Source organism: Pyrgilauda ruficollis, unplaced genomic scaffold (assembly GCF_017590135.1).
Source record: "Pyrgilauda ruficollis isolate IOZ18807 unplaced genomic scaffold, ASM1759013v1 scaffold20, whole genome shotgun sequence".
Lineage (NCBI taxonomy): Eukaryota > Metazoa > Chordata > Aves > Passeriformes > Passeridae > Pyrgilauda > Pyrgilauda ruficollis.
The window spans coordinates 4,378,308-4,405,433 of NW_024519207.1; the positions used below are offsets into that span (position 1 = coordinate 4,378,308).

The following is a 27,126-nucleotide window of genomic DNA, read 5'->3' on the forward strand; positions in this document are numbered from 1 at the left end:
TTAGCTGCAGGCAGTAACAGAGGGAAAAGAGCCAAGTAAGTACATGGCTAACTGCTCCTTTATCTCTACGAACTCCAGCATCTGGCAGCTGGATTGCACTTCCAGGTGCAATGGGAGCAATGGGAGGAAGTCTGTGTGAGTGGAAAGTCCTACTAGGCTCAAAAAATTTGGGCCCACAGCTGAAGGTCCTGATGTCACTGGGCTTTTCCCACAGATAATTCTAGAAGAGCCTCTGGAAAAGGCAGTATTCATCTCATCATCAATTCAATTTTTGCCATAGCCCTGCTAGGCTCTTAATTTCTTCTGTTAAAACAACAAATGAGATGACCCAACTGCAATCTCTAATAGGTATCATGGGTCAGTAATCATTCATTTGTTATAGTGCCTCTCACCCGAAGGACAGAGAAGAAAATTTGTCCTCCTAATGGCAAGAGCTGTAAATTAGTTTTATTTCACTGTTAAATCTAGCTGCCTGAAAATTAGGATGACCAGCCCTTAGCTGGGAAGAAAATGTGTCAGCTCCAGGGATTTTCTGCATTAGGCAAATAGGCAGCTCATAATCACCCATTAAACAGTCACAGTGGCTGTGTCCTGACACCCTTGCTACTCAGAGTCTGAGTGACTGCTGATTTACTGAACATGGTGGAACTTTGCAAGACTGGTGCCCACTTCTGGGCCGGTGACCCCAGCTCCAATTCTAGCTTAGGAAGAGAAGTGAACATCTCCTCCAGGTGCTCATGGTAATTTCATCTTTCAGGAAGATAGACATGTTCAAGATAGGGATGATGAATTTCTCTGTGAAGGTACATCTTATCTCTGTTATTAAGGGAGCTTCAGATGAGCATGTCAGATTTGAACATGTTGATCTTTTAGGCATATACATTTAGATGAGACAAATCCTGCCCAAAATTTAGCCATCTGTTTGTCACAGGTGTTTCCTCAGCTGACTATTGTTATCTTTATCCATGAAGTCTTTGCAAACCCTGTAGGTCTAAAAGATGTTTTTCTGAATAAGCATGGACTCGCTGTGGAGTTGGAATTTAAAGGGTAAGCCATCACTGCATACGTATAGGGTGCAAAGGAGGGAAATGAAGGGGTTTAAAAACAGATGGAAGCTCTGTTGACAAGGGCATGAAGGTGCCTAACAGCCTTCACCAAGCAAGTAGCTGCTGGTGAAGTTGTAGAAACACTTGAGTGGCTCCTCCTGGGAGTGTGGGTGTCCCTCTAGCAGTCACTTCACACATTATTCGTGCTTTTGGCAAGACAGACTGCACAAAACACCACACAGCCATTCCTGCTTGTTAAGCCTGATCCCGGAGGGCTGCTCAGAGCTCTCCCAGCTCTATCTGAAACCAGCAGGGGATATATTGCTCACTCCAAATGATGCAGTTCCTTGCAGCAAAGCCATGCTGTCTGCTGCAGGGTCACATCCCAACAGGCTGCAGGGATTGCAGCAGACATCTCAGTGGCCTGAGGGCACCCTCCAAGGGCAGGGAGGCTGTTGCCTGCACTGTGAGAAATGGGGAGCAGATGTTCCCTCCGCCCCATCCCTGAGAATCCCTGCTTCCTGTGTGCAGCCCTTTGGGAAGGAGAGAAGTTTGTCCTGGAAAGAAAGGCAGAAACACCTTCAATGTGATGAAATGAGTGGTCTGTCATCTTGTTCAATAATATGTCACACAGAAAGCTCTCTAAAAAGCTCTCTATAGAAAGCTGAAAATAAATTTTAAAAATCTACCCCACTGTCAAATCCTCAAAACCCATAAGTGTATCAGAACAGTTGTAAAATTTTTCACTTTTATGATGTGCAATTTATAGAATATTGTACAGCCAGACAAGTTTATAAGAGCAGGTATTAAGCTGCCAGCATGGGGAGGACCTGGCTGAAGTTAAATCCTTGCCACAAGACAAGTGAGGGTGTGATGAGGGACATTTAAGAGTGAAAATGGCTCTGAATAAGAAATGTGGTCCTCTGTCTCCTTTTCCTGGTGCTCCACTTGCACCTATTTCCTGTAGGAAATTTCCTATTTCCACTGAAATAGGAAATTTTAGAATGGAGAACCAGAGAGACCAGAGCTGATAGAAAGAGCCTGTGGTGCTGCAGCCAGAGCTGCATAGTCTATGCTAATGGTTTTCTGACTTCAAAAATAACTAGACTCCAGGGAGTGCAACTCTGCTGGGTAATGGGTCTCTCACGTCTGATTGTGCCTGTTTTCCCCATGAACAACCTCGTCATTCCCTGGTGATATCCAAGCAGTCAGCCTCACCTCCATGCCTGATAAAATCATGGAGCAGATCCTCCTGGAAGATGTCAAAACATGTGGAAGACAGGGATGTGATTAGAGACTGCCCCCGTGGCTTCACCAGAGACAAATCATGCCTGACTATTTTGGCAGCTTTATTCAATGGAGTGGCTGCATCAGCAGACTAGGGAAGAGCTACAATTGCCATCTACTTCCACTTCCCTAAGGGTTTTGATACCATCCCCTACAATATCCTTACTTCTAGGTTGGAGAGAGGTATGGGTTTGATGAATGGACTGTTAGATGAATAAGGAATTGACTGGATGGCAGCATCCAAAGAGTAACAGCCAATGGAAGTGGAAACCAGTAACAACTGGTGTGTCCCATAAGGGTCCCATACTGGGACCAATACTATTAATAGTATTAAATACTATTTAATACCTTCATCAGTGATATAGGCAGTGGGATCAGTGCCAGTTTGCAGATGATATCAAGCTGAGTGCTGCAGTTGATTCATTTGAAGGCAGGCATGTTATCCAAAGGGACCTTGAGAGGCTTGAGGAGCAGGGCCCTGTGGATCTCATGAAGATCAAGTGCAAGGCCCTGCACCTGGGTCAGGTCAATCCCAGGTATCAATACAGGCTGAGTGATGGATGGGTTTGGAGCAGTCCTGTGGAAAAGGACTTGGGAGTACCTGTCCACATAAAATCAGATACGACTCTGCAATATGCACCTGCAGCCCAGAAAGCCAACCATATCCTGGTCTGCATAAACACAAACGTGACCAGCAGGTCAGAAGGGGTGATTCTGCCTGTCTCCCCCACTCTTGTGAGACCCTAACCAGAATACTGCATCCAGCTCCAGGGATTCCAGCACAAGAAGGATGTGAACCTGTTGGAGCAGATCCAAAGAAGGGCCATGAAGGTGATCAGAGGCTGAAGCAATTCTCCTACAAAGACAGGCTGAAAGAGATGGGATTGGAGAAGAGAATGCTCCAAGGAGATCTGATTGCAGCTTTTCAGTTTATAAAGCATGATAGAAGAGATGGAGAGACACTTTTTTTACCAGGGCTTGTAGTAACAGGACAAGAAGTAACAGTTTTAAACTGAAGGACAGCAAGATTGGATTAGACATAATGAAAAAATCTTTACTGTGAGGATAGTGAGATGGGGAAGAGGTTGCCCAGAGAAGCTGTGGATGCTCCATCCCTGGAATTATTGATGGCCAGTTTGGATGGGACTTTGGGAAGCCTGGTCTAGTGGCAGATGTCACTGTCCATGGCAGGGCACTGGGACTAGATGATCTGCAAAGGCCCCTTCTACCCCAAACCTTCTGTGACTCGGTGGTGCTACACTCCCTCCTGCTGCTGGCACACAAGGTCAGAAGGCAGGTGCCAGCAGGCTAGGAGGGGCCAGGGGACCCCCCAAATTCTCCCCAAAACAACAGAGCTGCAGGAGGCACAACACAGACTGACTGACCCGACCTCTCCTGAACAGGATAGACTGTAGCTTTCCATAAGCAGGAATGTTAACTTAGAAGGCTGCTGTGGATTTTGGTTTTCATTTTCTTGTTAGGTTGTTTTTTTTTTTTTTTAACAAAACCTTTTAAATTTTCAGTCTATTAATAGCAATGGAACATTGTCTTCTCAGGCTAAGCTGAGCCTCCCTTTCTGTTCTTTCTTTCTACCTGTATCCTCCCCACATGAAAAAAACTTCTAGAACTATTCTTTGAGAATTTGAGGGGGAGGACGAAGAAGGAACAGGCTACGATTTGCACAAAATTAAAAGAATATTTGAGACACAAGACAAATGTTCCCAGAGAAATGTCCCTTTCCTTACTGCAAAGAATATGCCAATGAAGCATTTGCATACATTACACCAACTAAATTAATTTACCCAGACTTGCTGTTTGCTTTTCATGCCCAAAGCTAACAGCTCACATGGATTTTCTGGGTTGTTTTGTGGGGTTTTTTTTCCCCTTTCTTACACAAACTCAAAACACGCTTTCATCTGACAGTGAAAAAAGGATGAATTTTAGGTTGTCTTGTAACAGGGAGACTTTTCCTTCAGTGCCACACTTACATTGCAAGGTACCCAGAGCAAGGACAAGCTGAAAGTCACTTGTGGAGAATGGGTAGAGATGTGCAGGGGAATAAAGAGTTACTCTGAGCTAGAAACAATTTATTTCCCCCTCTTCTATAACCTGGGCATGACCCCACCACACCAGGCCATCTTGGGTGTGTTTGGGATGCCCACTGCTTGCTGGTACCAGCAGTGCCTCAGCAAGAAGGACACAGACATGACTTTAAGACACCCTTTCATTTCCTCAGAAACAGCTCCCAGGAGAAAGTCTTAGCTAAAAATATGGAGTGTTTTATGGCTCATACATTTGTCAGTGACTGCTACAGAGTTGTAGGCACAGGCAGAACCTGTGGAGACAGGACAGGGAGACAGGGATGGCAGCACTGAGAGCCCTGTGTTCCCTCCTCACTACCCCTACCTGGCCCCAGCCTACTGTCTGCACTCCACAGTGACCAGTCTGGCACAGGCTTAGCTGCACATTGCCCTGTGACAGTTGTCAGAGCAATGTGACATAGACGACAGAGCCAGGAAGGGTGCATAGGTGGGATTAGAGACACTGGTCCCACCAAGAGAGGCTGTGGGCTTGTTCAACAGCCACCACCTCATCCCTTCTCTCCTGCCAGGAGACCAGTAATGTTTGTGCCATCCTTTGGCACTCCTGGGGTGCATCTCTGAAAGAGCACTTAATGGACTTACATGTCATATAATTGTGATAGCTGGAGATTGTCTGATGGAAGGGGAGAAATTCAATTGTCTCAGGGTGGATTTGGTCTAATTATCTCAGATGACACCAGCAAATCTCCTTTTCTTGGAGACACGCTGTTACTGTAGTAACTTGTAAATGAATATCAGATGATGAGTAATTTAGAGGCAGTCTGAACTGCTAAGTTTATGAGCACAGTGGGCAATCATTTCTTCTTTCTTTCTTTTTTTTTTTTTTAATTCTTTTCCATATTAATTTCTTTTTCAGTATGAATGTAAACCACAAAATCAACAGGTCAGATATAGGGCTCTTGTGAACTCTGCCTTCCCTATCAGTCAGAGCAGACGCAGCTTGGAAGTGCTTTATCACTTTGCTTTTAATTAAAGCCTATAATGGTTTTGCATTTTGTGAACAGGCTTTATCCAAAATACAAAGTGGATAAAGGATGAAGCAAACCTCCAGATAACTCTGCATTTTTGATTATCTCTATTGTACACATGCAGGCTGCTCATTCCCTCACCCAGAGCCAGGATCAGCAGCGTCTCATGAGCAAGCTACTGATAAACAATGGTTGCACCCTGCCCTTGTGGAGAAAGAACTGATAGGATGTGCCTTGGCGTCTGACACTTGCCTTGTGTGGCCAAAGGGGATGGCATTTGGAGGCATCACCCTTGCTTAAATCAAGACATAAAATCTTCTAGTCCAAAGAGAAGATGGTAAATGTCTGCACACCCCAGTGCATCAGCAGTTGCAATGCAGCATCAGATACACTTTGCTATGGTTTGCTCTCACTGCACTGCACCCAGCCCTAAAATGCAGCAAAGAGAATACAACTTGCAAATCAGGTCCCAAGGGCATGTCCCACCCTCCAGCCTAGCCTTTTATTTTGAGTAGCAAATAGCTGCCAGATGCAGTTATTTGCATGTACAGGACGCACAGGAACTGCCCGTGCACATGGTTTTGCTTGCATCTGATAGTCTATTTTATTTCTCAAAGAGAGCACAGAAAGTGATCTCAGGTGAGATCCACCAAACACAGCATCTAAATTGGGATCATTTTCCTGGGTGTCCATGACCCTGCTGCAGCTTTGGCTGAGGGTCATCAGGGTGGTGCATCTCCCTTCAGTTTGAAGCACAGGAAGTTTTGGTGCCCATCTGGGCTTGGAAGGGTTAATCAAACTTAGGTTTGAAGTAGGAGAGCTGCAGAGTGTGACCCTGCTCCATCCTAGCAGTGTCCACACGGTCTGTCTCAGAAAGCATCTATGGACTGAAATGTTTTAGTGTGGATCCTGTTTATATTTCATTATAATTACATTGTTTTCAATATATCGAAGAAGATTGAATTTCCTGAAGTTTTTTGCTTGCACTTCAAGAGTGCATGACAGTTAATGCTGAACAAAAAGATTTTTTTTTAATAGAAAGCAATGGATTAATTTTGAGAATAACATCTTTCTTTTCACCTGGGATACATTTAAAATAATGAATCATAAATTTTTAGATCTACCAAAAAACAGTGATTTTTTTTCCAAAATACCTCTGTATATATGTAGATTCATCTCAAATTTGGGGTCATCTGATAGAGAGAAGTGTGTGGTACAGCATGGGCATGTACTAAAGCTGCATTTTCTCTGTGTAGTCAGAGGTGTGTAATTAGCATGAGGACAGCCATTAACACATCCCGTGCGCTGTGTCACCAAGTCACGCCTGATTATGTTGCAAAGTGAGATTAGTAAAATGAGCTTGAAGTTGTCCTCTCACTGCCATTTGATAGTAAGGAAAACAAATCCTTCCACTGCCAAAGCTGCAAATAATATTTAGTACTTAAGAAATTCAACTGATGCATTCATAATGAAGAGGATTTTGTGTAATTAAAATTTTAAATAAATCCCCAACATGATCCCTGGCTTGGATTTCTTAATTTCAGATATGAAAGTACAGCTTTTGACAAAATAGGTTGAGGGGGCTGGAGTTTTTTCCTTCTCTTTTCTTTCATCTGAAAGACTTAAAAAATCTCATCAGCATATTAAAAAAGAGCAGAAGATAAATTAAATGAAGACCAGGATTAAAAGACTCACTACTTTCTTCATGTCACCTTTATAGTTCTTTTGAGCTTCTGTCCCTGTGAGGTGGGTGTAAGTAACGTGGAGGTGGATGTTAGTGGGTGGCAAAGCTTTTGTGAGGCAGAAAGAAATTGAGGATTAGAAAATTACTGGAGGCAGTTTCCATACAGATGAGAAGAAGCAGTCAGCCCCTGAGAAGCCAAGAAATAGGAGGAAGACAGTAGGAAAACTGAATAAATGGCACATATCACTGGCAAAGAAAATGCCTATTTGTTTCAGCAGATTCCCTAAAAGTTGTCATGGTTGCTGAAAGTTGCTGAAGGCCCTGGAAGCTGCTCACTCAAAGCAATCTCACAGCTGCAGGCCCAGGTCCCTCCTTGTCTGCAAAAATCTTTAGGTCAATGTCAAAAATCCACTGAATTTTCAGTGCTCATTTCCAGTTGCTTACACACCTACAGGGTGACCGCATTCCTTGTTGTTCCTTGTCACAGGCAGGTTGGTGGGGTTGTAACAGGGGCTGTGAGCACAGCCCCTCTCAATCCCTGGCTCCCACCAAAGCTTGCAGCTGCCATGAACATGTACAGCTCCTACCAACTCTCCTGCAATCCAGCCAAGAAAGCAGTGGATGAAGAGGAGAGGGTTTGGGCTCATGGAAGGAGTAATTTCCTCTTGGGAGGAGGATTGGTTTGCAATGCCTCAGGGTGTGCTAAGGCTGGACTGGGGTAGAGAGGGAGCGCTGTCCTCTGGTTTGGGCTGGGTGGCATGTGTGTGATGGCTTTGTTTTCATCTTTGCAGTTTTCTGTGTGGCCCTGCTCAGAAGCCCCACCGTGGTGGCCTTCAGACCACACCACTGACTGCCCCAGGCAAAGAGCCCAGCGAGTGGGTGAATTGATGAGTGTTTGCAAAGTGTGTGTGACCACTGGAGAAAATGCAGTTGCATAGGTGTGAAGTCTCTGGAAAAAGATGATTATTTGCAGCACCTGCTTTCCTGTCAGAAACACTTATTTACTGGGCAGTGAACCAGTCCCTGTCCTTCCTCCTTGGAATGTTCTCAGTACGCATTGACACTGTTCACAGGGATGTGAAAGGCTGATTTTTGCACATTATGTGCATTACAGCAAGTAAAAGTATGAATGAGGCAACCAGGTTTCCAGTATAACACTGAGGAACATTGGAAAGTGCTGAAAGGTGACACTTAACCTTTACTCTGAAGACCTGAGCAGAGTTTATTCTTCTACAATGTGGTGGTGCTACTCACCCTCCTTATACTCTGGGCCAGCAGTGTCCAGGCCCTCTCCCACAAGATAGGAGCACCGCTTTCAACTCTCCCTCACTCTGTGGGATTTATCTTGAGCAAATTCACCATTTTTAAGTCAGAACTTCAATGGCAAGACACTTAGCTGCTCAGGGCAGCAGCTGCACTTGCTCTCCCTGCTGAAGCTGTGCCAATGTGCAGCAGAGAAGCACGGCTTGAGGCACAGTGGTGTATCTAGTTCCTGCACCACCCAGCCAGCAGAGGTGCAGTGTGGGTTACTGCCTCTGTTGCCACTATTTTCACCATAGCTGATCTAAAGACTTCACTAGTTCAAGCACAAAAGGTCCCTCAGAGCATGAGGAGCAATAGCAAAGCCCTTTCTCCCGGGTGGGTGCCTCAGTTTTGCAGCTGCAGACTCAGAGATGTGTTTGTGTATTCTTTACCTCTTGGAGGTCTTTAACTCTTGCATCTACCCTTCATCCTTGCCCTGAATTTTCCATCAAGTCATTGGAGTTGTAATGATGGTAGGGAGGCACAGATTTACACCATCACGTGAGCAGGCATCCATGTCTCTCTCTGTGGGCTGTGTTGTCTCCAGCACAGCAGGAGAAGCCCATTGTGGTACACATCTTTCCTGACTAAAATTGGGTTGTCCTTCTGTTTCTTGTCCAGCAGCCAGTTAAACCTCTGTGGGTCTTGTGCTGAGGATGGGTTTGGTCCTGTCTGCACGTAGCGAGGGTGTCCAGTGGGATGTTCTTTCAGCACCACTTGGAATCAAGTGAATTGCACTCCAGGACTCTTCACGGGCTGTAAAAGGTGCTGACAGTCTTCAGAGTTAGGGACTTACCCCTCAAACATCAAAGGTAGAACAAATGTGTCGCATCTAAAGCAATTTGTTGCATTTTTAGCAGAAACCCTGTGTCCCACTTCAAATCTAGTCATGGTTTGGTTGGGGTTTTTTTTCCATAAGAAAAGCACCGTGTGCTTATAATTTGGTCTTTGCCAAGTTACTTGGTCTTGAAAAGAAGTGCTCTGTAATAAGGTGCATCATTAAAAAGAAATTTTTCTGTGAGCAGCAGAGCCTGGTTTCCTGCGGTTTGGTGCCTCATGGTGGGATTATGTTGCATCTAATGAGGAGCACTCTGGCTGAAGCCTTTTCTCCTGTTCATAAAGACACTGTCTCATGTGAGTTCTCTGGTGTCTATAATCCATTTGGGATCAAACTGCCATTGTTTAGGTTCTCTCCTGTCTGTCAATGTAATACTGCCCATGTGGCCAGCTGTTCCGCCCAGGAGACATGAAAGGGTCATGCTGCTCTACCCTGATGCCTGTTCTCTCAGAAATGATTGAAAATTAAAGCATTTGAGAATTCCATCCCGTAGTTCAATTTGACTGAAATTGGCCAACAGGATAAAAGATAATTGAGAATAATACTGGACTGACACAACAATATAATAAATCTAATTTTATTAGGTAATTGGGCAATAAATGGTAGAAAGTAAATACCGGAGCAGTTTTAACATGGAAATAACTGTTCATAAATATTTATTCAAGCATTTAAATACACTCAAGGTGACCATTTTTTGCCTGTTTTGCATTTCAATTTTAGCATTTCAATTCGCAGCCATATGAATGACCAACAAGAGCACAAACACCCCGATAGTTACACCCACACCTCAAAAATAAATGTAAAATCATATTTTTATCTGGGACTTTTTTTGAAAAGTGACAAGGAATTATTGAACATTTCTTTCTAAATACTACAGATTTAAAATTTTGAAACAGGATGATCAAACAATTCAGAAGCCAGATTTTGAAAATGATTCTTACCAAGTCAAAGAATAAAAATAGATCATGTGGTTTGTACTGAGTTTCCAGAATTTTCAATAAACCTGAAATGAACAAAGTTAGACCAGAAATCCTTTGTTGAAGTGGTTTCTGGAAATATTTCAGAATTGTGAGTTATGAAAGGGAATTCATAATTATATGCAAACACACAAAAATATCGTATAAGTTGCTTATTGTAATTTATTTTTCCATTTCCAGAGCTATAGAGACATGCTTGCCATAAAAAGATTTTTGAAGATATTTGTATTTTCTTACCTTGGATGCAGTTTAGATGGATGAGCTACCATTGTTCTCCATGTTTCTCAAATTAGGAGAATGCATTTCTAAATTCAATTTCATCCTCAGTGGAAATGGTTTCTCTTACTCTGGTAATCTTTGGAGAAGAATTATACACAGCCTATAAAGCTTCAAATTTCAAAACCTAATTTTGAATGTTAGTCAAGAGGTTAATTTAAGATTCATCTTCCAAAAGCGGAGTTAAATAAAACTGATAGAAGGCTGGAACCTGTCAAGTGGTTGAGAGGTTTATCAGCATGTGAGTATGAGTTCATTAGTTTTAATTAGTATAATCACTAATTTTGCATTAACAGTTTGGTGAGAGAAAGTAATTGCTCACACCCACTGCATTAGATTGGGAGATTAGAATTCATTTTATGAGGCAATTAGCATTTCAGGAATTTTTTTTTAAAAGGCTTTTATGATCTGCCATTGCAGTAGCCTCCTTCACCAAAGAGTTTAAATTAACCATAACTTTCATCCTAATGGGATGCAAAAATTAATGTAGAATTAAGTGTGAACCAGTAATCCCACTGCGATAAGCAGGCAGCTAAAGCCACAAACCTTGATTAGTTTATAATGGCCTGTTTTATTTCCCAGACAATGATAGCCATTTATCTGTCCTCAATTCATTATCTTCTCAAAAAGTTTATATTCTTGAATTTTATACAGCAAAACAAATAAAATATGAGGAAGGCAAAAGTAGAACAGTACTACTGAAGTAATAATTGTCAAAAGAAAAAACTGCAAGTTTCAATAGTAAGTTAATTTGTCAATTATTCTTCATATCAAATGCCAGAAAAAGAAGAAACAGCTCCCTTTGACATCCAGTGCCTTGGGAAGAGCCATGAATTTCACAGCAACAGCAATCACAACCCTACTCTATCCATCATAACCTTTGGCAGCTACTGACACAATGAGAATGGATGGAATTGTCATCCTGGTTGGCAAGGAAGCCCTGATCTGAGATTTAGGACAGTTTACTCAAGAGATTGCCTTCCAAAACATCCTGTAAAGAAATGCGCATGTTCTGCTGGGAAAAACTGCTTACAGCAAGGCTGTAATTAACGTTTTCATGGTATCCATAACAAGACAAGACAACACACCCTTTGCAGCAAATCTGCCACCCATTATATGGGATTACTCTTGCCCCTGGATAAAACAAATCTCTGCTCAAAAATCCCAAATCTGCTATGAATTGGATGGGGCATGGAGGAGAACAACTGTTAAATGTTACAACTGTAATGTAGTTCATGCCATTTTGGGTACATATATTAAAATAAGAGGGTGTGGGACACTATTTAGTGAATTGCATTAATCTTCCTAGGGCATATGTTAAAGCGAAGTGTATATATATATAGGTATGTACTGCTGTAAGGGACGTTAATGGATGTAAGAGATGTACTTTTATAAGAGGAGTTCAGCGAGAAAAAAATGTTTAAACAGCTAAAATTTAGGCACAGCTAGGCAGACTGGATCTCAGTCTCTCTGGCATCAGCTGGTGTCACCTTTAGAAGCTGAACTACTTCAGCTAAGATCTGAGTCCTGCACTCTAAGGGCTGCCTCACTCTACAGGCTGCAGAGGCAGTCCCAGGTAACCAGGTTTTTGTCTTGGGTGGGTGAAGTAAATACTTAAAATTGGGTAAGATGAATCATGACCGGCATGCCTGTGCCTTAGGGTTTGTCTATGCACACAGTTACTGTGGAGAGACATTACTCTTCCTGAATAGGATTACATGTGAGTACACTTTCGGCTGAGTGAGACTTATTTCTCTTCAGCAATATCCTCTTGAGAGAGGCAGAACAGTTTGCTTTTTAGTCCTCACGTGGAATTCTTCTGCAAGAGCTGCTGCCTTTTTAGTGAGCTGCCCTACCTTAATCCAAATTTACTTTAGTATAAAAATGCCCTCAATCTGCCATCCAAGCACCTTTGAGAGCAATTTAAGATTTATGGTAGTAAGAGCATCAATTAGGCACAAATACATTGACCAAAAAAATAGTGACAGTATCATATACAATAAAAACTGACATTTATTTCACAAATTATGGGTGTAATAAAGCCTATTGTTTCAGGAAAAATGCCTGTATTTGCCCGTATGTTTCATTAAAGAATAATAATGCCATACATATTTCATTCCCTTGTTCTGAGCAGCAAAACTCTTAACTATATAAAATGCCCCATGCTGTCCTTGCTTTGTTGAGTTGTTCTTTCTTTTTAATCAGATTTTTCCCCCTGAACTAATGAAATTGCTCCTTAAACACATACATCATTTTCATTTGAAGTGACTTATCATGGCTCAAACAGTTTGTCTGTTCTCCTGGAGAAAAAGGCAGCTGCCATCTCCTTGTGCTGTGCACATGCAGGTCAGGACTGCGTCTGATCCCCGGTGTGCTGCGTTCTCTGAACCCCCACTGGTGCTGCTTTAGGTGGAGTATGGGTGGCTGATGACTGTGGGGTCTGTGCCTTGCACATCTGCACTGGTTTCTGGTCCACGCGCCCTCACATTTAATTTCTCTCTTCCCATAGTATGCACCGACCCGCTGTGCAGCTGTGCAGGCGTCCACAGAGCAAGGCATCCTTCCTCCCTGCCATCACCACGAAGCAGTGCATGACCCCCAGCTGGTCCCCTGCACGTGCCCGCTCTTCTCCTGCCCATGGGAAGGGCATCTGGAGGTGGTGGTGTCCCACCTGAGGCAGACCCACCGCATCAACATCCTTCAGGGCGCAGAGATTGTCTTCCTGGCCACGGACATGCACCTGCCCGCACCCACGGACTGGATCATCATGCACTCTTGCCTTGGCCACCAGTTTTTGCTGGTCCTCAGGAAGCAGGAGAAGTATGAGGGCCACCCCCAGTTCTTCGCCACGATGATGCTGATCGGCACGCCCACCCAGGCCAACAACTTCACCTACCGGCTGGAGCTCAACAGGAACCAGAGGCGCCTCAAGTGGGAGGCGACCCCCAGGTCGATCCTGGAGTGTGTTGACTCTGTCATTTCAGATGGGGATTGCCTTGTGCTGAACACTTCCCTGGCTCAACTCTTTTCTGACAACGGAAGCCTAGCAATAGGAATTGCGATAACCACCAGCAAAGTTCACAGCTCCGAAGCTGAAATGTGATGGGGAGGAGGAAGAGGAGGAGGAACAACAGCAACAACAATGGTGCTCTAGCTGCCTTCTGAGAGCCAGAACTCACAGACTTTTTACCGGGGGGTGGGGGTCTCGGGTCTTTTATGGTATTTAGTACTTGTCCACAGTGGGCATTATGTAAACATCCCGTGGTTACGGTCCCTGCGTCATGTATTTACCGTTTTGCTAATACAATTTTATGAGAAATTTTAAAGAGGCTAATCAATTTATTGTCGCCCTCCAGCAGCACTGGAAACAACACTTATTGATGAAAAGTGCACCCAGACTGACTGGCAGAAACCTTTGGTGTGACCATGCTATGCAAATATGTTTCCTTCATTGCCTGCCTAATGGACCAAAGGCCCCTGTGCCTGATGAAAGGTCAAGTATTCCACGGGACAAGAGCACCCAGGTTTCCATATTAGTGATAGTGGTTTAACTCCTGTATTTTGGGCACAGCCAAGCCCTGCGGGAGCTGGCAGTTTCTGAGCTCCCTTCAGCTTCTGAGGAAACAACCTTCTCACCCAAACAGTGAAAGCTTAGAAGATAAAGTCACTCCTCTGCTGAGCAGAGGGCTGGGAAGCCTCACTTTGCATTTAATTGGGAATGGCAGCTAGTGGTTGGTCACTGTGAGCATGGTTAAATCTCACTCTTGTATCATAAACAGCAGGGAGAGATTGCTAGATGGTCTGGCCATAGGATGAATATAACCATACCCAGCCATTGGGGTATTCATCTTTTTAGCTGCTGTTTCCTTAAGTATTCAAAACGAGATTTTCATAAAATAAAGCATAAGAAGGGTCTTAAGCTGGACACTGATCTTGCTACTGAATTCTGTGCCAGTTAGACCCTCAGTTTGTGCTGCTAAATATTGATGCACAGCAATACGAATAGGACACCTATTTGCAAATTGGCTTTGAGATTTGATAGGCACTTCTTTGAAAAAGACCTCAACAGTTTTTTGCCTTGCATACATTTTGTTGTGTGGTGGTGAGGGGTGACCATTGCTTTGTTCTCCTGAGGGTGTTTCACAAACAGAGATGGTCACAAAAAGACACAGGCTACTCTAGGAGCTTCTTCTCTTGAATTGTTCCTTGGGCGAGAGTTGGAGGCAGGTGCTGGCCATCTCTTGTCACTCATTCCCATCTGCAGTCAGGCCTGTTTCCTCCACAGCCTACAGCAGCAGTGAAATCCCACTGCAGTAGTGACGTGTTGAAGGAGGGGGCTCAACAGATAGTGTGACACATGAGAACCATGGGAAAGTGTCTTTTCCTGTTTTCCCTTCTGCCTGTGTGTGTCTGTGGTCTGGCTGCTCCCGAATGCTGTTTCAAGAAACATCTGGTGGGTTGGGTCAGTTAGTAGCTAGAGAGACTGAGGATCATAGTTTGAGCCCCTTGGAAAACCAAGGAAGGGGGGGGAAACAAGCTAAGAACAGTCCTTCAGTGTCTCAAAATGCATCTCACTCTAGCTTTGGGTAGGCAAAAACTCTTATGCTGATCTCTCCCACCCGTTGCTCTCCTGAGGATTACTATAAATGATGCATGACGTAAAATGAATTGTAGTTTTCCTGAGATGAATGCCATGCAGGTAAATGAGTTCTGAGGCATAGATGCACCTCACATCCTTACCTGGATTTTCACAGCAGGCCAGAGAAGGCTGAGGGTCTCTTCAACAGGCTGCTCATAACCACACAGTCTGAGGAAAACTCAGTCCCTGTAAGAAGGCACTGGAGCACAGCTTCCCAGCTCTCCCATCTCTGAATTTAGGGAGCCAAGGGTGGCACACTGATTTGCAATGCCTCACTGGAATGGGCAGGCTTCAGAGTGGCTGGCTTTTTCCCTGCGGTGTTAAATATTCAGGACTAGCAAACGCTGCCCTTTCCCTAAATGATAGCAATAAATAAATCATTGGTGTTTTTGTGGACTGAAACTGGCTTCTCCAGCTCCTCTAACAATTGTTCTGCTGCTGAATTAAAAAGAAGCAAAAGCAATAAAATCTCAATAAAACCAGTTCCTCTAGTTTAAACTTCCTGAGCTCTTTGTACAGTGGGGTAGAGACCAAATGTAATGATGCTTTTGTTGCCTGACCACAAGATCTAGGGTGAGGAATATTATTTAATTATTCTTTTTTTTTTTAGTATATTTACTTCTTGTTAGTTGGCACTTTTTTTCCTTGAAATCTCAACTGAAATGCAGGTATTTTGGAGCATGGCCCTTGCCAAAGGACCAGTGTATTTCTGGCAGGACAAGTGTGACAGTATCAGCTCTCTGGAATGGGTATCTCCACCTCTTGCCAGCACCCTAATTTTGAAGGAGGGATAGTGGAAATGTGACCTTCCCAACATAACCTTCCACAAGAAGAACACATCCCGTGTGTTCTTCTCCCAGAGCTTTCTAGTGACCACATCAACAGTTCAGCTTTTCCATTTTGTTTTCAGTCTTCTCCCCTCATCTGATAGCTGCCTTTCTCAGCCCATTTTCAAGCCCTCAACTCTGGTTTCACCCTGTGTCTTGCAGAGCCCATGGCACTTCTTACCTTCTCACATTTGTGCCTGTTGGATGCTGTTGTTTAAATCATTTTCACTGTGTTCTGAAGCCAACCAAGTAACCTCCTTTATCAGTTTTCTCCACATCTGCAAAGATCCAGCTCTGGCAGGGATTTCAGAAATTCAGATACATTGGAGTATTGAGGAAAATCTGCCCAGTAAGACTCCCAGTAAAGAAAAGGAAGACCTGTTCTGGGAAGAAATGAGATATGGTTGCCTAAATCCAGCTTTCATAAGTGTCTCAACATGAAGTGCAAATGTTTTAAGGTATACTTAAGGACCTTCTACCATAGAAGATATTCTAATTCCATCATAATTCAAAGCCTATGAGCAACCTTATACTGCCATAAAGCAAAGGTGAAGCAAATATTCTGCATGGTAGGACATAAATCCTAAAATACTGGCAAGTAGGATCAACAATGAAATCAACAAAATGCTTCAGTTTGCAAGCATTCTTTCAGTGCTCATGGTATAACAATTTTTACAGCTCTGCTTATGGTTGAAAGGGAGCTGAAGCTTGGCTTCCTAAATTTGATCTGAAATCAGGGCTTCTAAAACTAATTTTGTACTCTAATATTTTGCATCTTTACAATGTATTAAATCTGAATTCCTGCCTTCCTGTGAAGAACAGAGCCCCTTGCATCTCTTTGAAGTAAGGAAGTACCCTTCATGTGGTGCAGGAGAAAATGAGATCTTCCAAAATTGCTATGCAGCTGTTGCAAAACTCTGTTTTCCCAGATACCTGAGAGTGGTGTTCCATCTTTGTTTTGGTGGGGTTTCAGCTGTTCTTTGATTTTCTACATAGACAAAATATTGTCTTTGGATTTGTAGTTTTATTTTTAGGATTTTTATATATCTCTGTTCACAGATGGATTTTCTTGTGCCTAGTTTAGTAAATTACAACAATAATTTCATCAGGCTGAGACAGATGGATTGCTACCAGACTCACTAGAAAACCTACTTTGGTTCATCTGCACTATCCATCAGACACCATGTGAATGTAAATGTCAGATCTGCAGTAAAACAGCATTAGTGCTTTCAGCTCAATCCCATTATGAATTAAGCTCACATCATATATCCATGACTCCTTATAAATCAGCTGAAGCATCCTGAGTCTCATCGTCTTGAAAATGACAAAGAATCTTGCTGTGCCAGTGCTGGCTGTAGGGCTTGTTGAGAAGTAGGGCAGTAGTCAGTCCTCTTCTCACTGGACTTGGTATCACACCTCTGTTTCATACCATCCTTAGGAACGCAGCCCAGTAAACTACTGAAGGAACAAGAGGTGATAAATTCTGGACAGGTTAGGGTTATAGCAAAATGAGTCACAATATATTGCTGGATGCTACTGCATGGCTCTCTCTTTTGCGCATCAGAGGAACTAAATGCAGTTGACAGTACTGTAGTACAGGTGATTTATCTGTTTTTCTAGCCCAACACACACCTGACAAACACTTTAATTGAAGAAGAGTCTGTCAGAACAGACTCAGATGTGCTTCTTCTTCAAATGAATCAGAAACAGCTTCTCACATGGAAGAGCTGCAGATTTTGAACTGTTCAGACACAAGCATAAGTTTTTAATTTTTTTTAATAAACTCTGCCTGCTCACACCATCAGAGTAAAGGGCAGAAAACAAAGATTGCATGTGTCATCACCAGAACTCTTCACACGCAAATATGATTCACCTTCTGCAGAGATGAGCCTGCAGAAACAGAGAGGGTTTCACAGCAGGGTAGCACAGGGCAGCACCTGCAGGCTCCAGAGGCATGCACATAGGGCTGAGGGCAGAGCTCATCCTCCAGGCAGAAACTACTCAACAGGAACATCTCAGAGGGTGATCACAGCAGGGCTGCCAGGAAAGCGATTGGACCTTCTGGGTGTAGCAAACAGCAGGAGTTAAGGCTCTGTGTAGAGAGGTTTCTCTTCTCATCAGCACCTTCCACCTGGCTACAGGACCTCCCCTCTCCTGGGCACTTTGTCTCTGGAGCAGTGCAGCTGATCAGATCAGCTGGGTCTGCATGTGAATGGTCCTGCACAAGGATGCTGCATGGTGAGTGCAAACACCCAGCCCCAGTCCTGCCTGGCTCCTTTGGGTTTGGTGGGTACCCATCTACCTGCAGCTGCTAGTGATTCCTCCAGGTCCTGACACCCGAGAGTTCTGCTGTCTTTCACCTGCATAGCTCCCACCAGGGCAATAAAGTACTTGCTGAAAACCACACAAAAAATCTTTGGCAGAACATCACATTAAGCGTCTGCCTCATATTCCTGGCTAGGACTACAGGCAGTCATTCTTTCTCTCTCCACACAGGCAATAGACTAATGCATAGCTTTCTTATCTCCCTTTGGGCTCTGCCACTCCAGAAAATACATGTGAAAGATTGGGAGGCAGTGATAATCTTCAAGGGAATAATGAGGACTAACTTTCACTGCAAAGATGGCTCTTCTCACAGTACTTTCACAAAAGGATGCCAGGCTCCAAGAAAGAAACTAACAAACTCTAGGGGAAGGCAAATAGGAAACACCAATTGCAAAGCTTGCTGTCCTTCACCCAGAATGAGCTTTATGTCTTCCAGGGAGGGAAAATCCTCCTGAGACATTGCCTATCTGAATACATCACTTAATCTTGTAGAAAGCTCCAGGACAGAGAGGTTCTTCCTGTTAGAAATTGCATCAAGTAACCTTATTGAAGATAAATGGCTTTGAACTTTCATAGCAACAGTGATGAAGTGCTTCAACATCCATGCAGCACAGACTGAAAAATCAGGGCTTTTAGACAAAGAAATAAACTTATTCAAATGCAAATGTGAGATTTAGGGCAGAGTTTCCAGGTGATCTTAAAAGCACTTTTCTTATTGCTGAGACTGGATGTCTGCATAGCAAGAGATATCTCACTGCCAGGTCTTATTGGCTTGAGTTCAGGAAAACTCAGATATTCTTTGTTTCTCTGCTAAGTGAGACCACTTAAAAAAGTAAAGCAAACACTGTAATGCATGAAACAAGTTGGAAAGGATCTTTTTTTTCAGATCAGACTGCCTGGCAAGCAGACTGTGGGGAAAGGACTGCATCTCCCACCTGTTCAAGGTGAATCCAGACTGGCAAGCAGAGTCTATGTAGAAATTTTCTTCATGTTGCAATCTCTGCTTCAGCCACTGAAGATAACAGCTGCCAAGCAGCTGGCTTGAAGACTTTGATGACTCTGAGACTGTTCTCTAAATATCCGCTAAGATCGACTTTTGGGCTGAGATGTATCAGGGCTCGAGACAGGAAGGCTCCACAGAGGCTCTGCAAGGCTCCTCAGTGTGAGTGCAGGGAAGGGATGCAGCAAGCCTTACATCTCTGCCTGTGCCTCTCACAGCAGGACCACTGGGTACACCCACAGGGATCCATCTGGGTCCTTCCTAACAAACTGTGCCAAATAGCTGGGCCACAGAACTGGATGCTACCATTCTAGAGTGGCTCAGTTTAACAGCAGCCAAAATCAATGTGAGCTCCTCCCTTAGCTTCAAGAATTAAAGCAGGATCTGGCACATCAGAAACACTAAGTCCATTCTTATCACCATCAGATATTTCCTGTTTCAGGATACAGGTTCCTCCCTGGATTCTGACAATGGCAGTAGATTACAAAACATGGCTGGGTGCTACTGCAACTTCCACAGTACAATTGTGATCCAGAGAGAGATCTCTGGGAACCACTAACATAAAATAATAACCCAGTGAGGGCTGATAACATCTTTAAAAGTAGCAGCTGTAACTGAAAGGGGTCATTACCTAAAGTGAGCTTCAGGAGAGGCCTGTGTTTTCGCCTAATTGAGACGTGGAGGGAGATATCCAGAAGAGTGACAGTCTCAGGACAACTCTGATTACTCAAAGAAATGCTGAACAAAAAAAAAGTCAGCTACAAGTGTCCTGAGTGAAACAGAAATATATTGCTGTTGCCTCTGGGCAGCAGTTTCTTGTAGCATGTGTCCTTGGAAAAGGAATTCCAGTAGGCAGAGAGGGTTGAACTTCAGCATGCCACAGTTACTGCACTGTCACTTCTAGAGTTTTTGCTAAGAAATACTTAATCAGGACTGCAAAAAAAAAGGAGAGTATAAATATCCACTGGATGGTGTGACCAATGTGAGAGCTGCCAAGGAGATTTATCCAGCTTCCTCTGGGTAAGCCTCCACGCAGCTCCTCTGCTGGATTGGCAGAAGACAGGAACAGCCCCAGGTATGAGGAGGACTGGCTGGATTCCTGGCAGACTGTAAATTGTTGCTGCAATTGCACAGTGACTGTGTGTGATAAACTCCCATGCTGAAAACCAGTGAAGATTAAACCTGGGTCCTCCAGCAGTGTATGTCTGACTGGCTGATGCTGACAGCCAGGCTGTGGATTATGGCAAACTCATTGGCCTTACAGCCTATATGCAGGACTGGCACGTGTTGGTGGTTGTGTATACACTGAGAAGTCATGTTGAAAAAGGATTTCTGCATGAGATATGTCCTTAGTGTGCTGAGGGCAAGCATGTAATCGTACTGTCTGTGCTGGATCACACCTCACCTATGACTCCTGATTGCTCTTCTCTCTGCTGGAAACATGGATGAACCAGAGCTGAATCATGAGCCATGGAGATCTCCAGGCACTGAGGCTTGCAATGAACACCAGAGGGATGCTCATCCTAAGAGGGCCCATGGCTGTGCGCACAGAGAAACACCGAAGAGCACTGATTCAAATATGGAGAAATCTTTGTGTATGAGCCATAATGCCACATTTCCACATATCAGAGGATTTATTTCTGCAAAACACACTCATCTCCACTCAATTTGCAACCTAAGTGAAAGCTCTGCTGTGACTTATGAAGTTTCCGTATGCAGTGGTGGTTGCACTTCCCATTCAGCCTCGAAGGCTGGCAGGTGAGATGGGTTCTCACTTCCTCAGTGACACAACTTTCCTCTATAGGCACAGTGCAGCTCTTCTCAAGACTTAATGATACTCCCTTAGGTGCAGACTTGCAGCAGAAACCCCCTCTGCACCATCTGGCCATGAGATCAGAATGATCTGTCCCAGTCCCAGAGCTGTAAAGCTGTTATTTCACACTGCATTTCCTGTGGGGTCTGTGATCCGACCACAGCACAAGCATCAGAAGCCATCCTGCCATAATTGTCCCACCGCTTGGCCAGGTTAAGGCACTTGCTCAGCCATGGTGGGTCAGCTGCCCATCCTGGAGCTAACCTAACCCTACACACGACACCCATCTACAAGGCTGATATGCTGTCTGACAAAACAAACCCCATTCTCTCCTGTTTGCCCTGAGTAGACACAGCAGCCAGTTCTAGGGACAAGTCTGAACCATCACAGTTAAGTTAGAAGTTAATATGCGGGTGAAAATTGACAGTGGGACAAATGATAGCAAAATTTAATTCGGGTGCAAGGACTAGTGGACTTCATCAGCAGCTCAAAACAAGAATGGGAAATGCTGATACTGATTATGGTAAAAGGGGATGATGGTAATGTATCCAAATGCAAAGGTGACAGGAAAAAGACACTCATAGGTCAAGAGGTTTTTCTGGAGCAACCGTTAGTTTTGGTGTTAATGCCCTGGCAGAAGGCTGACAGCTTGGCTTTTAGACCAGACAGGTTGGGCAGCAGCCAAGAACAGCTTTTATTCATTACATGTAAACTGAGCAAATTGGTCAGGGAAGGGAGTCAATAAACATGGAGCCTCATGGCACAGTTTTCCCAGAGTGACCTTTCAAAGCACAATTGCATGCTGAAAGACTCGATGGGAGTTGTCTCTGATCAGAGAGGCACTAATCAAACTGGACTGGGGACTCACTGTACTCAAATGGGAGTGTGTCGAAAAAGGGCTGTGTAGTTAGAGATTACTTTTGGCTAGGTCCCATATGAGGCTGTGATCAGGAGAGCTTCAAAAATCTTTGGCTTCAGGCTCTCTGGGAAAAGGAAGAAATAATAGTAGTGGTACTGGAAAGCATCTTGATTATCACTAAAATCCCTATGGCTTACTTATGCTCTTCTCATCCAATGGGGATAACCACATTCAGATCATTTAATCGAGGAAAGATTTTGATTGTGTTCATGGAAGTGCATGACTGATCCTCAGTCCCTTGGACCACAGCCTTCAGGCTTCAGGCTCCAGCTCAGTGTCATGGGCTATGGGGTCACCATTCACAAGAAGAGCTATCTTCTCATTGCCCCACCCCCAAGCTTCTTCCCTGGAAAGCAGCCTTGCCCCCAGCCCGAACACCCCACAAAACTATCCTTGTTCTTCCACAGGTAACAATCTCATCCTCTTCCAATGCTTAAAGACCCTCTCTTTAATTCCTTTAAAATGAACATTTTCGAGCTGCAAAAGTGAACCTGAACCACCTTTGTATTATGTCAACATAATAGCATAAGTATTCATATCCCCAGAGGGGTAGGCAATCCTGGGCTTCTCTTCAGCCTTGTCTTAGATGCCACATGCCATAACACAGTGTTATTTCCCAGGACAGACACACTGAACCCTAAGGCAAACTAGCGCAAGGCATCGCAAATCGCGCAGCAGTCAGAAAACCAGCCAGAGACTGAGGCATCCTTCCATCTCCAGCGAGTTAATAGAGGCACCAAGGAGTGCACTAAGGAGTGCTTGGAGCTGGCCTGGTGAGGTGAGCACCCCTGGAACTCAGCACAGGACAATGGAGGAGAGGGTTTTCTGAAGATGACTACTGCATTATTAATGATAGTTCAGGTCACTTAATCCAAATGCTTAGATTATCCTCTGAGATGCTGAGGTGTGTCCATCTGCAAGCACCAATGACAGAATTGCAAAAGCCCATTTCCTCTTTTAAAATTTTAAAATCAGTATCACTGTGCTACTATGTCAAGAAAATTAATCCTTTGAGAAATTGAAGCTGTTTTTTTGGATAGATAGTGCAAGGCTGATCCTTACAGAACCATAGAATTGTTTAGGCTGGAAAAGACCTCTAAGATCATTGAGTCCTACCATTAACACAGTATTGCCAAGGCCACCTCTAAACCTCAGTGCCACATCTCAGATCTTTAAATACCTCCAGGAATGGGGACTCAGTCACTTCCAATGAGCAGCCTATTCCAGTGCTTTACCACTCTTTCCATGAATAAATTCTTCCTGATGTTCAACCTGAACTTCCCCTGGTGCAGCCTGAGGCTTTGTGCTCATTCTGTTGCTGGTTGCCTGGGAGAAGAGACCGACCCCACCTGGCTCCACCCTCCTTTCAGGCAGTTGTAGAAGTGATAAGGTCACCCCTGAGCCTCCTTTTCTCCAGGCTAAACACCCCCAGCTCCCTCAGCTGCTCCTCATCAGACTTGTGCTCCAAACCATTCCCCAGCTCCACTGCCCTTCTCTGAACAGGCTCCAGCACCTGAGAGTCCTTCTCATTGTGAGGGGCTCAGAACTAAAGGCAGGATTCAGGGTGTGGCCTCACCGGTGCCCTTAAGAGCAGGGGAACACTGCCCTAATCCTGCTGGCCACACTATTGCTGATACAGGCCAGGATGCCATAGGTCAAGCACAGACTTGAAGACAAGCACAAATAATCTCCCTGAACTCAGGTAAGGTATGCCAGATTGGAATTTAAGTAAAGAAAATAGCATAAGAATATGTTATTTACTGCACAAATCCTAAGCAGTGTTTTTGTCCATGCGTATTTTGACACATATTTGTATTTGTTGTCATTCATAAGCCACTGTCTCCCCAAATATTTGACTTTGACTTACATTTCATGAAGTGCTCTAATTGAACATGCAATGAATGGTACCTCCAAGAGAGGTTCTTAACCTGAACCAATATAATCTTCTAGAAATCTTTATGATGATGTATAGCGTGAAAGAGGAGCAATAAACCTTTCTATGAGTATCTGTAAAACATTTCACAATGTGTGCCATGCAAACCCTATTTGATATTCTCAGCTTGTATCACCTGCTTGCATTGGAGGGCTACTTTTATGAGGAGGGTGGTGCATCATGAGGCAGTTGAAATTAAATACTAGGAAGAAAAGAAAAATTGCAAAAATGCGCTGCCTGCTAAAGCTTGTCTTACAATTTGTTTGCTATATTTAATCTTCTCAGTCACAATCGGTTTGAAGATAGAAGTGTCACCGTCACCAAAGGCAAGACAGAGGTCCCTGTACTCCTGCTTGGGCTGTTCCTCATGAGCTGAATTTAGGACCACCTGCAATTTGTGGTAGGAGCTTGAGAATCCGCATAGGAGTCAGAGTTTTGGACCTGTGTCTAGCCCAAAGCTGGTCCTGTGGGGAAGCAAAGAAAGGGACTCTTGGCATTTTCTAATAATTTCTGTAATTTCATTAAATGGAAACAACATGAATCTGCTCCTCATTTCTTGCAGGCTTTGGGCATCAATTTTTGTCTGTTTGAGTTTTTTTTCTTCTGGACAATTAATGGGGAATATACTTTAAGGTTACCACACAAGTTATCAAAGACCTTCACAGATTAATTACTTCATTTCAGGTTGGTTATTTGCAAGATCAGATTTGGGCAGGATCTCTAACACTATTGCCTGTCAATTCCTTTTAACATCATTTTTTTTCTTTGCCTTCTTATTGCCAAAACCTGTTTCAGGCTCTCATGAAGCTTGATAGGAATTGCCTTGAAAATTCAGCTGAGTGATCAAAACTGACCAGACATGCAAGATGAATATTCATGGTTTATTGAAGCAACCTCCACCCTCAGAGCAGGATACCTTCAGCTGACCTGTTGTCTCTCATACAAATTACTGCTTCATTACCATTCATTCCTCTGGAATTCAACTGCAAGGGACATCAAACTCGTGTTAAATAATTCAGAAAAAAAGTGGAAGAGAACTGTATCTGGTCAGAGTGGAGGCACCCGAAATTTCCTGCTGTACCTGCAAATGGAAGTGGACTTCAAGGGACTGCAAGAACCAGCTTCTCCCATTGGACATGAATCAAGGGTGTTACCCCCTTTGATTTTAGACATGTGGAAGATAAGTGTCTGCATTTGCTCGGGTGAGCTATAGTTTCTCTTGTGGAGGGTGGAGGTAGGGCACTTTGAGGATGTGATACATTTCAGCTATTTAGATATCGACTTCACGAGGCAAGGAATAAAATCCTTAAACTGCTCACATCAACCTCCACTCTTTCGGGGGCTCAAATCTCCAGGAAAACCAGACTGAAACCTACCCCAAACACCACAGGCTAGGAGCAAAGTGTACTTTGTGCTTGTGCTCCTCCCATACGTTAAAATTGCTGAGGAAGGTCGTTCATTTACCAGCTGGCAATAACAACAGATTACCAAAGGAGCATTCTGGGCTGTGGGTTAGCACTGGGATCCAGTTCAGCAGCAAACAGAGAGTTTGATTTTCACTGTCCTCATTTCTCTGGCCTGCCAGAGCAATCCTAGCCTTTCTTTCACCAAGGTTCAAATAGGAGAGCTCCACCACTTTCAGGACTAACAGCTTTCTTCACAACAGACACACAAAAAAATTGCTGATGATGGAGGAAGGAGATGTGATTTTCCTCCATTTACCTATGAACAAACACACTGGTGGTTGCAGAGCAGACACTGATTTGCGGAGAAGTCAGTTGTGCCCTTAAACCCCAGGCAGGAAGGGGCAGAGTGCCTTTTGTGAGCCAAAATGATGTTTGGGGAAGGCATTGTGGTAACTCCTTTAATAGAGCCAGATTTCATGTGCAGCAAGAAGAGGGACTAAAAATAGAGCAAGATGCTAATGAGGGCCTGGCACACACCATCTGCACAATGAGATGATGATTCTTTTTGAAAATGCAATAATTTAAAGGGTTGTTTCATTTTGTTTCTCTCTGCTGCTGCAAAATGTTCAGAAACATGAGGCTGTTTGGGTCTTCATTTTTTTCTCCTTAATCTTAGGAAAATGAAATTGTAATGGACAAAGAAGAAAACAACTAGAAGCAAGAGTTTCTTTATTTTTCCTGAGGCTGCTCACATGTGATCAGCAAACAAAGTGGGTCAGAGCCGGCTTTCATAACACTTCAGGTGGATTTCCACACAGCCCAAGATGGAGGTTCAGGATATTTTTTACAAAGAAGGACTTTGACTCTTTTCCCAATTTGTTGCCTCTGTTGCAGGCACCACTGGAAGCTCCCTGTCTTCAGCTTGGTCATCTCTAGACCCAAAACCCACCTGGCAGCTCAGGTTAGCCTGGGACACTTGCTTTTGGGGCATACCACTGATTCCTTGTCTGCCCCTTTGCTCACACACAGACTTTCCCTGGGGATGGACATCCCACGATCTTGGGAGGAAGACAAGGCAGAGGGAAGGATTTGCTGATGTCTGTTAAGAGGATGGGCACAGCAGAACCCAAATCTAGGATGGGATGCAGCTGCTGGTGGTGAAGCTGAGCCATCCCCAACTCAGGTGCACCCAGGCAAAATTGCCCAGTGGCTTGCCATGATAAGGACATTGAACAATGCAGGCCTGTGTAAACTATACCTCTGAAGGGAACCAGCCTGAAAATCACAGCAGGAAGATAAGTGCTCAGGAAACATATTTTTTTTTTTTCCTTGCTGTCAGAGAGAGCCAAGTAGCTGCCTGTTAGCAGTCTATGTTGGTGGACCATAAAAGCATGCAGCAGATCAGGAACTGCTTTCTGTGCTTTTTGGCACAGGCACACTCATCTCACACATGCACTCATCTTCCTTATTTATAGGAATAATTGCTACTCTGGGAGGGAACAGAACAGGTATTGTCTCTTAATGCTCCCATTAAACAGAGCACACAGATGGTAATTAATATATCATAGCATGGCTAAATTGTAAGGAGAAATTGCTGCAACAAGAAGTCACCCCAAGAACAGCAGGATTCAGATTAGTGTTCATTTCAAGATCAACTGCTTCTTCATTCCTTGAAGAGCTAGGGACCAGCTATTCCACATTATGGAAGATTTACTTGTCTGCTTTCATGAGTTTTGTGTCACAATGGAGCTTTGTTATATTTAATAGATTCATGTACTCCTTCC

At 43.9% G+C, this 27,126-nt stretch overlaps 1 protein-coding gene across 1 annotated transcript in view; it reads left to right on the top strand.

Moving 5' to 3' along the window:
• Positions 1-13,583, top strand: part of SIAH3 (siah E3 ubiquitin protein ligase family member 3) — a 41,072-nt gene extending 27,489 nt beyond the window's left edge. The window contains exon 2 of the mRNA XM_041467072.1: positions 12,990-13,583. Coding sequence (XP_041323006.1) covers positions 12,990-13,583 — 594 coding nt within the window. The remainder of the gene's footprint in view (positions 1-12,989) is intronic.
• The last annotated feature ends 13,543 nt before the right edge of the window (positions 13,584-27,126 follow it).